At 48.6% G+C, this 12,073-nt stretch overlaps 1 protein-coding gene across 1 annotated transcript in view; it reads right to left on the bottom strand.

Moving 5' to 3' along the window:
- LOC141097612 (uncharacterized) overlaps positions 1-6,907 on the bottom strand; it is a 65,101-nt gene extending 58,194 nt beyond the window's left edge. Inside the window, exons 1-2 of the mRNA XM_073584875.1 lie at positions 6,833-6,907; positions 1,297-1,472 (exon numbers count right to left, since the gene is read on the bottom strand). Of these exons, the coding sequence (XP_073440976.1) occupies positions 1,297-1,450 (154 nt within the window). The 5' untranslated portion in view covers positions 1,451-1,472; positions 6,833-6,907. The remainder of the gene's footprint in view (positions 1-1,296; positions 1,473-6,832) is intronic.
- Positions 6,908-12,073: the final 5,166 nt, after the last annotated feature.

The raw sequence follows: 12,073 nt of genomic DNA, 5'->3' as shown, positions 1-12,073 counted from the left end.
ACTATATAAAAAACTAATAAAGTGCGTTCGCCGCTCGGGGTCCACCGTGCAGTAGGTGATATAACCGCTGCTAAGTGGTGGCAGGAGCAAAATGGCGGAGGTGCGCACGGGGTTAAACTTCACCCAGGTGCGCAGAGCAATCTCTGTTGAGTCACAGAGATGCCAAACGCAAGACAAATACAATAGGGCTGAGCCTGTAAAGGGAACAGTGCTCAGGATAGTTGCACACACACGGTATCAGGTCACAGAAGCAGAGCCAAGGACAGCGGGACTGCGTCCGTCTAGACCTACCGTGTGTGCGACGTCGCAACTGCGGACGCCAAGGAGGGCTGCAACTGCTGCGCGGCGTGGGACACTGCCTCTACACGACAATGCTAGTACGCAAGAGCAATGTCGGACGCTAGCAACTGTGGATGATGAAGCAGAGGAGCGCTGGCGCTGGAACTAAACTCAATCCCTAACCACATACGTAATATCAGAGGGAAGGGGTTTCAAATGAGTCATTCACCAGAATCATGCATCCATCCTCATTCACACAGCAGCAAGTATGACTATACTAGCGCATGGCGGAACAGCCATGCGCGCCTTTTATAGCAGCCAGGACCTTCCGGAAGCCTCCAGATCTCCGTGCTGGACTAATGAGATCTGAAGCAGGACCTGAGCACATGACTCCTGATCTCCAATAGGAGATCGCCTCATGAGCATGCTCAGAAGATGGACAGAAGGACTTGGCCTCTGGAGAGATTTGCTGCAAGGCAATCTCCTCTGCAGTAGATAAACAGCAGGAGACTGCAGAATGTGAGGGTCTGGATTCCTGCAGAGCCAACGCAGGAATCTGACGCCTAACAACAAGTGCATAAACATTCACGAAAGGACCAACATGGTAGCCATGGGGACGTTGGCAGGCGACCATCTGCATGGCAATCTATCAGCATCCCAAGATCATGTAGCCAAGGGCCCTGGAAGAAGAATTTTTCAGAGAGATTGACAGTAACATTTAAGGGGTTAAATAGCAGTGTTCTCCCCATCACTTTGGACACTGCCGTTAGAGGTAGATGCTGTCTCCGTAGCACAGCCGGCGTCCGCAGTATGAGGAGCAGGATCTGACCCCCACGCCACGAAATACACCGCAGTCTGATACAGGAACTACCAGTCCGCCCTATTTAGGGAAGGGGTTAATGGCTGTATTTTGTGCTTACACCCTGGACTGGTGGCCCCTTTGGGGTGATAACCGGCTGCGGGTAGTGAGTTTGGAGCTGATGCTTTGCGGCAGGGTGAGTAATCAGCAGAACTCACCTTCCCTCTTTTTAAGAAGTTCTGAAAAATATCTGGCAGCAAAGTTTGGGATATCTTTTGGCTGCTCCCTCAGCACCTCCCTGGTCAGTCCCTCCAGGAGGTTGGCAAAGCCTCGTGGGATACGATAATGGGTGTTAGAGAAAGGGATTGACATCGCTCCAGTGTTCTGCAAGAATCTGCAACAATAACATGGAAAAGTCAAAATTCACAGTAAGAAAAACGAGAGACAAGACGTCACACAGTAACACTGGAAACTGGTCTAGTTCTAGCGGGCCTATACTAAATTATAGGGGGTGCCCCAGTCTTAGGGAGGAGGAACGTGGGGGCTCTGTCTGTAGGGGGCCTGATAGAGGCTCTATCCGTAGGGGGCCTGATGGAGGCTCTATCTGTATGGGGCCTGATGGAGGCGCTAACCATAGGGGGCCTGATGGAGGCTCTATCCATAGGGGTCTGATGGAGGCTCTATCCATAGGGGTCTGATGGAGGCTCTATCCGTAGGGGGCCTGATGGAGGCTCTATCCGTAGGGGGCCTGATGGAGGCTCTATCCGTAGGGGGCCTGATGGAGGCTCTATCCGTAGGGGGCCTGATGGAGGCTCTATCCGTAGGGGGCCTGATGGAGGCTCTATCCGTAGGGGGCCTGATGGAGGCTCAATCCGTAGGGGGCCTGATGGAGGCTCAATCCGTATGGGGCCTGATGGAGGCTCTATCTGTAGAGGGCCTGATGGAGGCTCTATCCGTAGGGGGCCTGATGGAGGCTCTATCCGTAGGGGGCCTGAAGGAGGCTCTATCCGTAGGGGGCCTGATGGAGGCTCTATCCGCAGGGGGCCTGATGGAGGCTCTATCCGCAGGGGGCCTGATGGAGGCTCTATCCGCAGGGGGCCTGATGGAGGCTCTATCTGCAGGGGGCCTGATGAAGGCTCTATCCATAGTGGGCCTGATGGGGGCTCTATCTGTAAGGGGCCTGATGGGGGCTCTATCTGTAGGGGGCCTGATGGAGGGTTTATCTGTAGGGGACCTTATGGGCTTTATTTATAGGGTGCCTGATGGAGGCTCTATCCGTAGGGGACCTGATGGAGGCTCTATCCGTAGGGGGCTCTATTCATAGTGGGTCTGAAGGGGGTCTATCGGTAGGGGGCCTGATGGGGCTCTATCCATAGTGGGCCTGATGGGGGCTCTATCTGTAGGGGGCCTGATGGGGGCTCTATCTGTAGGGGGCCTGATTGAGGGTTTATCTGTAGGGGACCTAATGGGCTTTATTTATAGGGGGCCTGATGGAGGCTCTATCTGTAGGGGACCTGATGGAAGCTCTATCCGTAGGGGGCTCTATTCATAGTGGGTCTGATGGGGGTCTATCCGTAGGGGGCCTGATGGGGACTCTATCTGTAGGGAGCCTGAAGGAGGGTTTATGTGTAGGGGACCTGATGGGATTTATTTGTAGGGGGCCTGATGGGGGATTTACCTGTAGGGGCCTGATTGGGGAGGGGAGCAATCTGGAGTTATACATTAGTAAAAATTCCTATGATAAGAATATGCAAATTGTCTCTTCAGAGAGGACGAGGACTAGAACTCTAATGCCCCCCATAGGAACTAGTAATCCTAGAAGTCAATATCAACCCTTTATCAAGCTTTGTCACATGACTTGGGATAAAAGCCAAAACCAAAATCTCAATTTGTGGACACTGTGTTTCAGGGTACAGCCCCTCATCAGTGCAAAGTGCGAGATCTGGTTTGGCTGGGTGAGAGGCGTCTGGCTGGGATCCAAGGAATGTTTCTCCTTGCAGAGAGCGACATGTCAAGCCTGGCAAGTGGAGATGCTGTCATAAATTTAGTGCAATAGCACCCTCTTGTGGCAAATGTGAGGTACAAGTAACTTGCTAGATGATCAGCGAGTCCCCTGAAAAATCCCCAAATCACCAGAATTATCAGCCCTTCGTCCTCCTCTGTCAGGCTTCATATAAGTTCCTGCTTCAGAGACATCTTGGTGTCCTCATTCACTGTCCTATAACAACCTTGCTCTGATCTCTCTAGGAGGTTGAAGAGTGATAGAGCAGACATCCACATGACAGCCCACATTTCACACTGAATCCATGTTGGTGGTAATGGTGCATGGCCGGCCGTGTGTATAACAATTATATAGCATGCTGGATGACCTACGCCGCGGCCCTGGAAGACTGACTGCAGATAATATAGGCTGTGCCGGGCAGAATATTAAAGAAGAGCTCAGAATAATCGGCAAAGACCAAGTAATCTGTCAACCAATAAGGGCAAATCTGCTGCTGGTCCTGGGGCAGGTGGCACGAAGGACACAGGTCATCATCCAATACATATAATAATGGGGCGTCTCATATACAAAAAATATCCCCAATACACAAGAAACATGATAAATGTAAGATCAATGGGGTCCGGCTTCTGAGAACCCATCAGTCCTGAGAATGGAGGGACTCAGTTTCTGCATGAATGTGCGACCACCACAGCTGCAGAGTGAATGGAGCAGTGGTCACACATGCTCAGTAGCGTCAATCCTTACAGATGACTCAGGGGTCTCTGGGACCATCCAGTTATAACATCCCGGGGGAGGGGGATAAATGCGATCTATGTTTAGGAAAGATGGCGGGAGCACGGGGTGGTGTACGAGCAAAGTGGGTGTGTAATACTGGACATGTAAATGGGGTTTTGAAAACATGGAGGAATTCACGCCCCTCCGGCTCATCACATGGATCCTTTCATTATATAGGATGAAATGAGCAGCGAGCCGGCGACACAATCTATAGTGCGTTCTGTCAGAAAACTTAATATCTGTGAGTATCAGCTCCAGACAGTGGAGGGGAGGAAGAGATTGCTCTGGGGTCCACAGGACGCTGGGCAGCACTGTCCGTCTGTATAGTATCATACTCGTATATACATATATTATATTCGCTCCTCATCATTGAAATTACAGCGCTAACGAAAAGGGGTGAATGATGGAGATCACCGGACAGAGACATCACTGATCTGTAAATAGTGAAAAATGGAAATAAAAGTCCATAATTGCCCTGACTTCTTGAGTCCAGAGTCTGAGCCTTGTGCAAAAATCCTGGCTGCTGTCACTGAGGTCATTAATGGTCGTCTGAGGAAGGTTCTACCGCTGATTGTACAAATCATCAGGATATGGCAGCTCCTGTGTAATCACTATCAAATTACACCCCACCCACCCCCACCCCCACCCCCGATGTAGACAAGTCCGGAGACAAGTCAGGAGACGCTGCAAATGTATAATCACCGACCAATGACATCCCTGATGGAGATAAGTCTGGAGACGCTGATGGCAGCTCCTGTGTAATCAACGACCAACGATGCCCACAATGGAGACAAGTCCGGAGACGCTGCAGACAGCTCCTGTGTAATCACCAAGCAATGACATCCCGATGGAGATAAGTCCGAGACGCTATCGGCAGCTCCTGTGTAACCACCGACCAATGACATCCCTGATGGAGATAAGTCTGGAGACCCTTATGGCAGCTCCTGTGTAATCAACGACCAACGATGCCCCCAATGGAGACAAGTCCGGAGATGCTGCCGGCAGCTCCTGTTTAATCATCGACCAGTGACATTCCCAATGTGCTTCATGGAGACAAGTCTGGAGAAGGTGCAGCCACAGGAGAAGATTATGGCCATGCAGGTGGCTCACAGCACTACAAGGAACATGAGACCTGGGGGGTCATGTGGAAAATGGCTCCTGGGAGACTTTGGAGAAATGGCCACATCACTGGTTCCTCCAACAATCCAATGTAACACTCTGTAGATTACAGAGGTCTAGCTACTGGACATAATACCCCCCATCATAATCCTGAGGATAGGACCAGTGTGGCCTCTTCATGGTGCTGCCCACCTTGTCTCCAGATGAAGAGCGTAGGTTGGACTGCAGCAAAGGCTCGGATAGAGGTCCGTCCTCTCCATTGATGAGTCTGGCTTGTGTCTTGGGTGCATTTATAGCCGGAGATCGGTCTGCAGACCACAGGGGCCGCGCCAGGAACAGGCTTCAGCAGGGATTGTTGCCCCGGTCCTGTTCCTGGAATTATGGTGTTATTACATGGCAATAATGTACAGTAGACGGACGCCTTTAGCCTTCAGGTGAGAGTGTTGGAATTTCTGCTTGGGCCTCACTCTTCAGACTGAAGAAATCCAGGTTTGAACGTTTCCATTTTCCCCCATCTGCAGATCAGCGACGTCTCCATATTTCACCACTTTCCTTCATGCTGTAATGTGACCGTTGAGGACTGTTCACACTGATATCTGGAGACACGTGCACCAGTCTGTATACAGCGCTGACATCAGGGAACAACCTGCATCGATGACCATCCGATTCAGAAGGGGCTTACACTGACGAGCAGAAGGGAACAATGTTCTGACTCCATATCTCACCATCCACTACAGGTTCCAGCGTGAGACGACCATCATGTTATAGTCCATCATCTTGGCTATCTCATACATAAATGTGACTTACAACTATTTAGCATATGATTAGTTATGCAGATTCGCGTCATTTCACTGCATTGTTACTGTTTTGCTCCCAGTGGTGGAATAACCTTTTCCCTAATAGCTCAGGGTGTTATTAGGTTGATTCCCAAGAAAAAGGTCATGGGTTCGAATCGAGGAGCAGCCACAAAGATTTCCCTAGAAAAGAGACGCAGCAGCATCCAGCTCATCGATAGCGGTAACAGTAACAATGCCATGCGATGACGAGAATCTGCAGAACTAATCAGAGCTGCAAGTCACATTTATAGAGGAGATGACGGTCTATAAAAATGATGGTGGTCTCCTGTTGGGAGATATAAAGGCAGAAGTCACAACATTGTGACTAGTGATGAGCGAGCTCTGATAAGGTGCTATCTGCACACGCTCGGGGGCTGCCTGAGGGTCTTCGCTGTGCTTGGATACAATGCTCGAGTCCCCACAGCTGTTTAGCAGCCACAACACAAGTGGGGGCACCTAACAACAGACAATCCCTGCGCATGCTGTGGATGTCGAAAAGACTCACAGCCACGGGTACCCGAACATATCTGAGGACAGCCCCCGAGTGTGTGCGGATACCACCTTATCTGATCCTGCTCGTCAGTGTATAATAAGGGGACAGGATACGAGACGGCCGACAACACACGAGAGATATACTGCAGCGAGGTGCGATCACATCTCCGCGCAGTGCGTGCGGCTCTGCTCTGTTCCCTGTGGCTCTGTGAGGTTTTGCTCTTGCAGATTTTTCTGCGAGGATTTTGCTAAATCCGCAGGTAAAATTACCTGGGTTTTAGCTGTGGATTAGGATTTTGTGCAGTTTTTGTGCAGATTCCACCTGCGTTTTTACACCTGCTGATTCCTATACTGGAAGAGATGTAAAAACGCTGCGGATTCCGCACAAAGAATTGACATGCTGCGGAAACTAAACCGCAGCAAATCTATGCGTAAAAATCCACAGCATGTGCACAGCGGATTTGGATTTACAAAGAATAGAATGGTACTGTACACCGCAGCAGAATCCGCAACGTGTGCACAGACCCTTACCTGCGCTTCTTTCTCAGTCAGTTACTCAGGCGGAAGACACTTCCTTGTTACTCTGCGTTCCCATGACTACTAGGTCACCTGACTGATGTAAGGGGCGTGGCAGGGCTCAGACAGCAGCCTTGTCAGTGTGGAGCTTAAAGTGCCCCTGTCAGCAGGATTGTGCTCAGTGACTACAATGTCAGGCTCTGTAAGGCTATGTGCACACTGCACACGTTGCGGATTTGGCTTCGGATTTTTCAGCGAGGATTTTGCTGAATCCGCAGGTAAAACAACCTGCGTTTTAGCTGCAGATTTAGTGCAGATTTCCTGCGGATTTAGTGCGGATTTCTCCTGCGTTTTTACATCTGCGGATTCCTATAATGGAAGAGGTGTAAAAACGCTGCGGATTCCGCACAAAGAATTGACATGCTGCGGAAATGAACCTCAGCAAAATTTTCCCCAGTATGTGCACAGCGGATTTGGTTTTCCATAGGTTTACATGGTACTGTACACCGCATGGAAAACTGCTGCGGATCCGCGGACCAAATCCGCAACATGTGCACATACTCTTAAACTGATTACACTGATACCTGGTAATGAAATCCGACTTGTGGTTCTTTAATCTTTATCTTCAGTTTATGATCTGCTCGTGCTTTGGGGCGGGCTGTGGCGGCCTGTGGGCGGGGGCATCTGATAGATACTCCTGTGCAGGCACTGCCACCAGCGCCATTTAAAAAAAAAAAATTGAATAAAAATTTTCTTAAACAAAACTATATTTCTAAATAAAATGAAAATACGCATATTATTCCACGTATCATACTACCGCGCCCCCACCTTCCTGATGAATGTAATTTAAAAAATAATTAAATAAAATATTCTATGCAGTATGTAAAATAAGGGGCGGTGAATGAGGGATCAGCGATCTGTCATAAGCCCATAAGGATGAATATGTAAGCAGAGGACCAAAAAGCCCCACCCACAGCCCCACTCCTGAGATGAGCATGTCATTAACTGAAAACTACAAATACAGATTCCACAACAACCACAAGACGGATTTCATCACCAGGTATCATTGTAAGGCCACATGCACACATCCAGTATTTGGTGAGTTTTTTACTTCAGTATTTGTAATCCAAAACCAGAAGTGGAACGGTCAGAGGAAAAGCATAATAGAAACATTTGCACCACTTCTGCATTTATCACCCACTCCTGGTTTTGGCTTACAAATACTGGGGTAAAAAACTCACCAAATACTCAATGTATGCATGTGGCCTAATCAGTATAACGGCGCCAGCCTGACACTGTCTGTAGTCACTGAGCACAATCCTGCTGACAGGGGCACTTTAATGGCAGAATTCACACTAGGTTTTTAATCCATGAATCGGCCAATACGTTTTGGGTCAGGTAGAATTAGTATAATCCGTCCTCCTCATCACCCTGTTCACATTGTGACATCATGAGACCAAGATGACATCAAACAGCTGATCCCCAGGACGTCACCATCGCAAGGCCTCAAGCAGGACATTCTCAGAAGAAAGGCCACTGAGCTCAGAGTCATCAGCCGGTGACTACAGAGATACAGAGACTGGAGGAGTCACAGACAGAAGAGTGGTGGACATCCTCTGCCAAATCCCGCAATGAGGACGCTGCATTGTACAGGACCGGATGATGAATGCCGCACAACTCCAGGCACAAGTGATGGAGGAGAGGGGCACCTAAATGTCATGTCAGACCATGCAAAACCATTCACATCAGTGTAGTCTGCAGCTAAACAACCTGCAAGGTACCTGACCACACCACCATGGGCCAGGGGGCATCTACGCTGGACAAAGGACCAGTGGCCTCAGTGCTCTCCACTGATGAAAGTTGATTCACACTGCACAGAAATGGTGGCTCCAATCATGGTGGAGACATGAAGGAGAGCGCTATGTGTCATTCACTGTGGTCACCAGACGAGGCTTTGATAGTGGCGTTATTGTGGGCAGGTGGGTCTACTCATACAGAACAGCCCTACACTGTGTGACAAGCCCTTACTAGTGGAATATCATCAATCCAGTCATTGTGCCTCTCCGCGGACAACACCGGCCTAATGTCATCTTCATGGATGACCATGCTCCGGCTTCTGGAGGTCCATCATTAGAGAACGGCTGGTGGAGTCTGGGGACCTCTAATGGAGACTAGGAACCTCACATGGAGACTGGAGGATTTCACATGGAAATCGGGGGACCTCACATGGAGACTGGAGGCCCTTATATGAAGACCGGGGAACCTCACATGGAGACTGAAGGACCTCACATGGGAGACCGGGGAACCTCACATGGAGACCGGGTGACCTCACATGCAGACCAGAGAACCTCACATGGAGACCAGGGGACCTCACAGGAGCAGCTGCACTTTCTCCACACCTGAATTCCATAGAAAACCTCTGGGATCAGCTGAGTCGCAGCATAGAGGTTCATAACTCTGTACCCCAGAACCTCAATGACTTGAGGGTCGCCCATCATGAAGATTGGGATGCCATGGGTCAAAAGACAATAGCTTCACTTGTGAACAGCAGGAGGCGCCGTTGTCAGCTGTAACTGATACTCAGGGCCACAGGACAAGTTTTTGAGACTTTGACATTTCTTGTTGGGTTATATAGACCACCACTATTGGGGGCTATTGTTTCAATACATTGTTTGATATGAGGAGACCACCATCACTGCTTCTACTTAATGCCCGACTGTCAGGAGAAAATAACACTGGAGCGGGAACTTTTTACATAAATTTCACCCAAAAGCCAAATATCCATAACTTTCTCTGAGCAGTGTGTACACACCTCTCCTCCCATACATCTATATATCTAATATATAAAGCTCAAAGTGTGTATATATGTATGTATGTGTGTATGTCCGGGATAGGCATCCGCACCGTCGCAGCTACAGCCACAAAATTTGGTACAGTCACACGTCTGGACCCCGAGAGTGTCCTAGGCTATGTTGTGAGGCGAAATTTTAACCCCGCACGTTCCAATTCACCAATTTTGCCCCTGTCTACATACATACATGTTAGTTACAACAAATTATAATTATCCTCCATCCCACAGTCCCATGCCCATATACCCATCATACATATACACCATCCCATAGGCCCGTGCCCATATACCCATCATACATATCCACCATCCCATAGGCCCGTGCCCATATACCCATCATACATATCCTCCATTCCATAGTCGAGTGCCCATGTAACCATCCTCCATCCCATAGGCCCGTGCCCATATACCCATCATACACATCCCCCATCCCATAGTCCCGTGCCCATATACCCATCACACATCCTCCATCCTATAGTCCCATGCCCATATACCCATCACACATCCTCCATCCTATAGTCCCATGCCCATATACCCATCACACATATCCACCATTCCATAGTCCCGTGCCCATATACCCGTCATACATATCCTCCATCCCATAGTCCAGTGCCCATATACCCATCATACATATCCGCCATCCCATAGTCCCGTGCCCATATACCCGTCATACATATCCTCCATCCCATAGTCCAGTGCCCATATACCCATCACACATCCTCCATCCCATAGTCCCATGCCCATATACCCATCACACATATTCACCATCCCATAGTCGAGTGCCCATATACCCATCACACATCCTTCATATCATAGTCCCATGCCCATATACCCATCATACATATCCTCCATTCCATAGTCCCGTGCCCATATACCCGTCATACATATCCTCCATCCCATAGTCCAGTGCCCATATACCCATCACACATCCTCCATCCCATAGTCCCATGCCCATATACCCATCATACATATCCGCCATCCCATAGTCCCGTGCCCATATACCCATCATACATATCCGCCATCCCATAGTCCAGTGCCCATATACCCATCACACATCCTCCATCCCATAGTCAACCATTATGACATCATAATGAGCGGCGGGGCTTGCAACCTATGATGACATCAGCGTCGCCATGGCAACCATTATGACATCATAATGAGGGGCGGGCTTGATACGCACACACTGTTTCCCCATTATGTAGATAGGGGCATTATGACATCATAATGAGGGGCGGGTGTTGTGAGTTCATTTTTCGGTCCACCAGTTGTGAGTTCTCCTTCCAGGCTCCCTCTGGTTTTAACTGGAGGTAGTGAGGCTGATTTAATCAGTAGAAATTTGCCACCTGATAATGAGGATGACGATTGGACATCAGGAATCTCAGACTGGATTTAAGACAGCCGATGCCCTAGTCTGGTGCTGGTGATTCCTTCTGGCTTGTCAGGTCTTGGTTTTCAGCTCTGTTCCAGTCATCTAAAGTTAAGTTTTTCTGCTAATGTTCACACTTGATTTTGTTGGTCTATTCAGTTTTTTGTGTGGTCAGCCAGCCCCAGCTGGGGCTGCGCTAAATTTCCACTCTTATTTATCTGTATTTGCCAATTTGCTTTTTGTCCCTTATTAGATTGGCCTCTTTTTGCTCTGTCTCAGAATATTTCAGAGTGCTAATATAGTGGGAGAAGTCTAGTGACCTCAGGGTTAATTTTGCTATCAGAAGTGTTGGACTTTATTTTTGTAGGGTTTTTTGCAGATTGCAGACAGTGTCTTTCCTTTCCTATCCTTTCTAGTTAGTTTGGGCCCCATCGTTTGCTCAGCCTATTTTCCTGCCTGTGTTTGTACTTTCATCTTGTTTCACCGTCAATACATGTGTGGGGGCTGTCTTTCCTTTGGGGTCAGCTCTGGGGCAGTTAGTTTTCCCCTTTTCTTGCTTCAGGCTTATTTAGTCCTCCAGCTGTGACGAAGCATCTAGGACCATTGTAGGTATGCTCCACGGCTGCTGCTAGTTGTGTGGTTAGGATCAGGGATCTGCAATCTGCATAGTTACCAACCTCTCTGGTTTTCTGTGACTTAGCTTGTTTTGTTTTTCTCTCCTCGGTGACCCATTTATAACAGAATCACCAGCCATACCGCAGTTTCTAGGGTACTCAAAAGCAGAAAAAAGTTGTTAAAAAGAAAAAAAAAAGTGTCAGAATTTATTTTTTTTTCCTCTTTTTTTTTTTCTGGGGCCATAGGAGGATTATTTTTTTTTTCCTAATGGAGATTAAGCAATTGTCTGATCGTGTGGAGCAACTTGCTGCTGAAGTGCAGGGAATTTCCACCTACCTCATTCAGTCACATGCTGCTGAACTTAAGATCCCTACTCCTGATGTGTTTTCTGGGGATCAGTCTAAATTTCTGAATTTTAAGAATAATT

Source organism: Dendrobates tinctorius, unplaced genomic scaffold, assembly GCF_039654945.1.
Source record: "Dendrobates tinctorius isolate UK_male_01 unplaced genomic scaffold, ASM3965494v1 ptg000086l, whole genome shotgun sequence".
NCBI lineage: Eukaryota > Metazoa > Chordata > Amphibia > Anura > Dendrobatidae > Dendrobates > Dendrobates tinctorius.
Note: the sequence above shows the minus strand (reverse complement) of the source record. Positions and strands in the feature narration are given on the sequence as shown.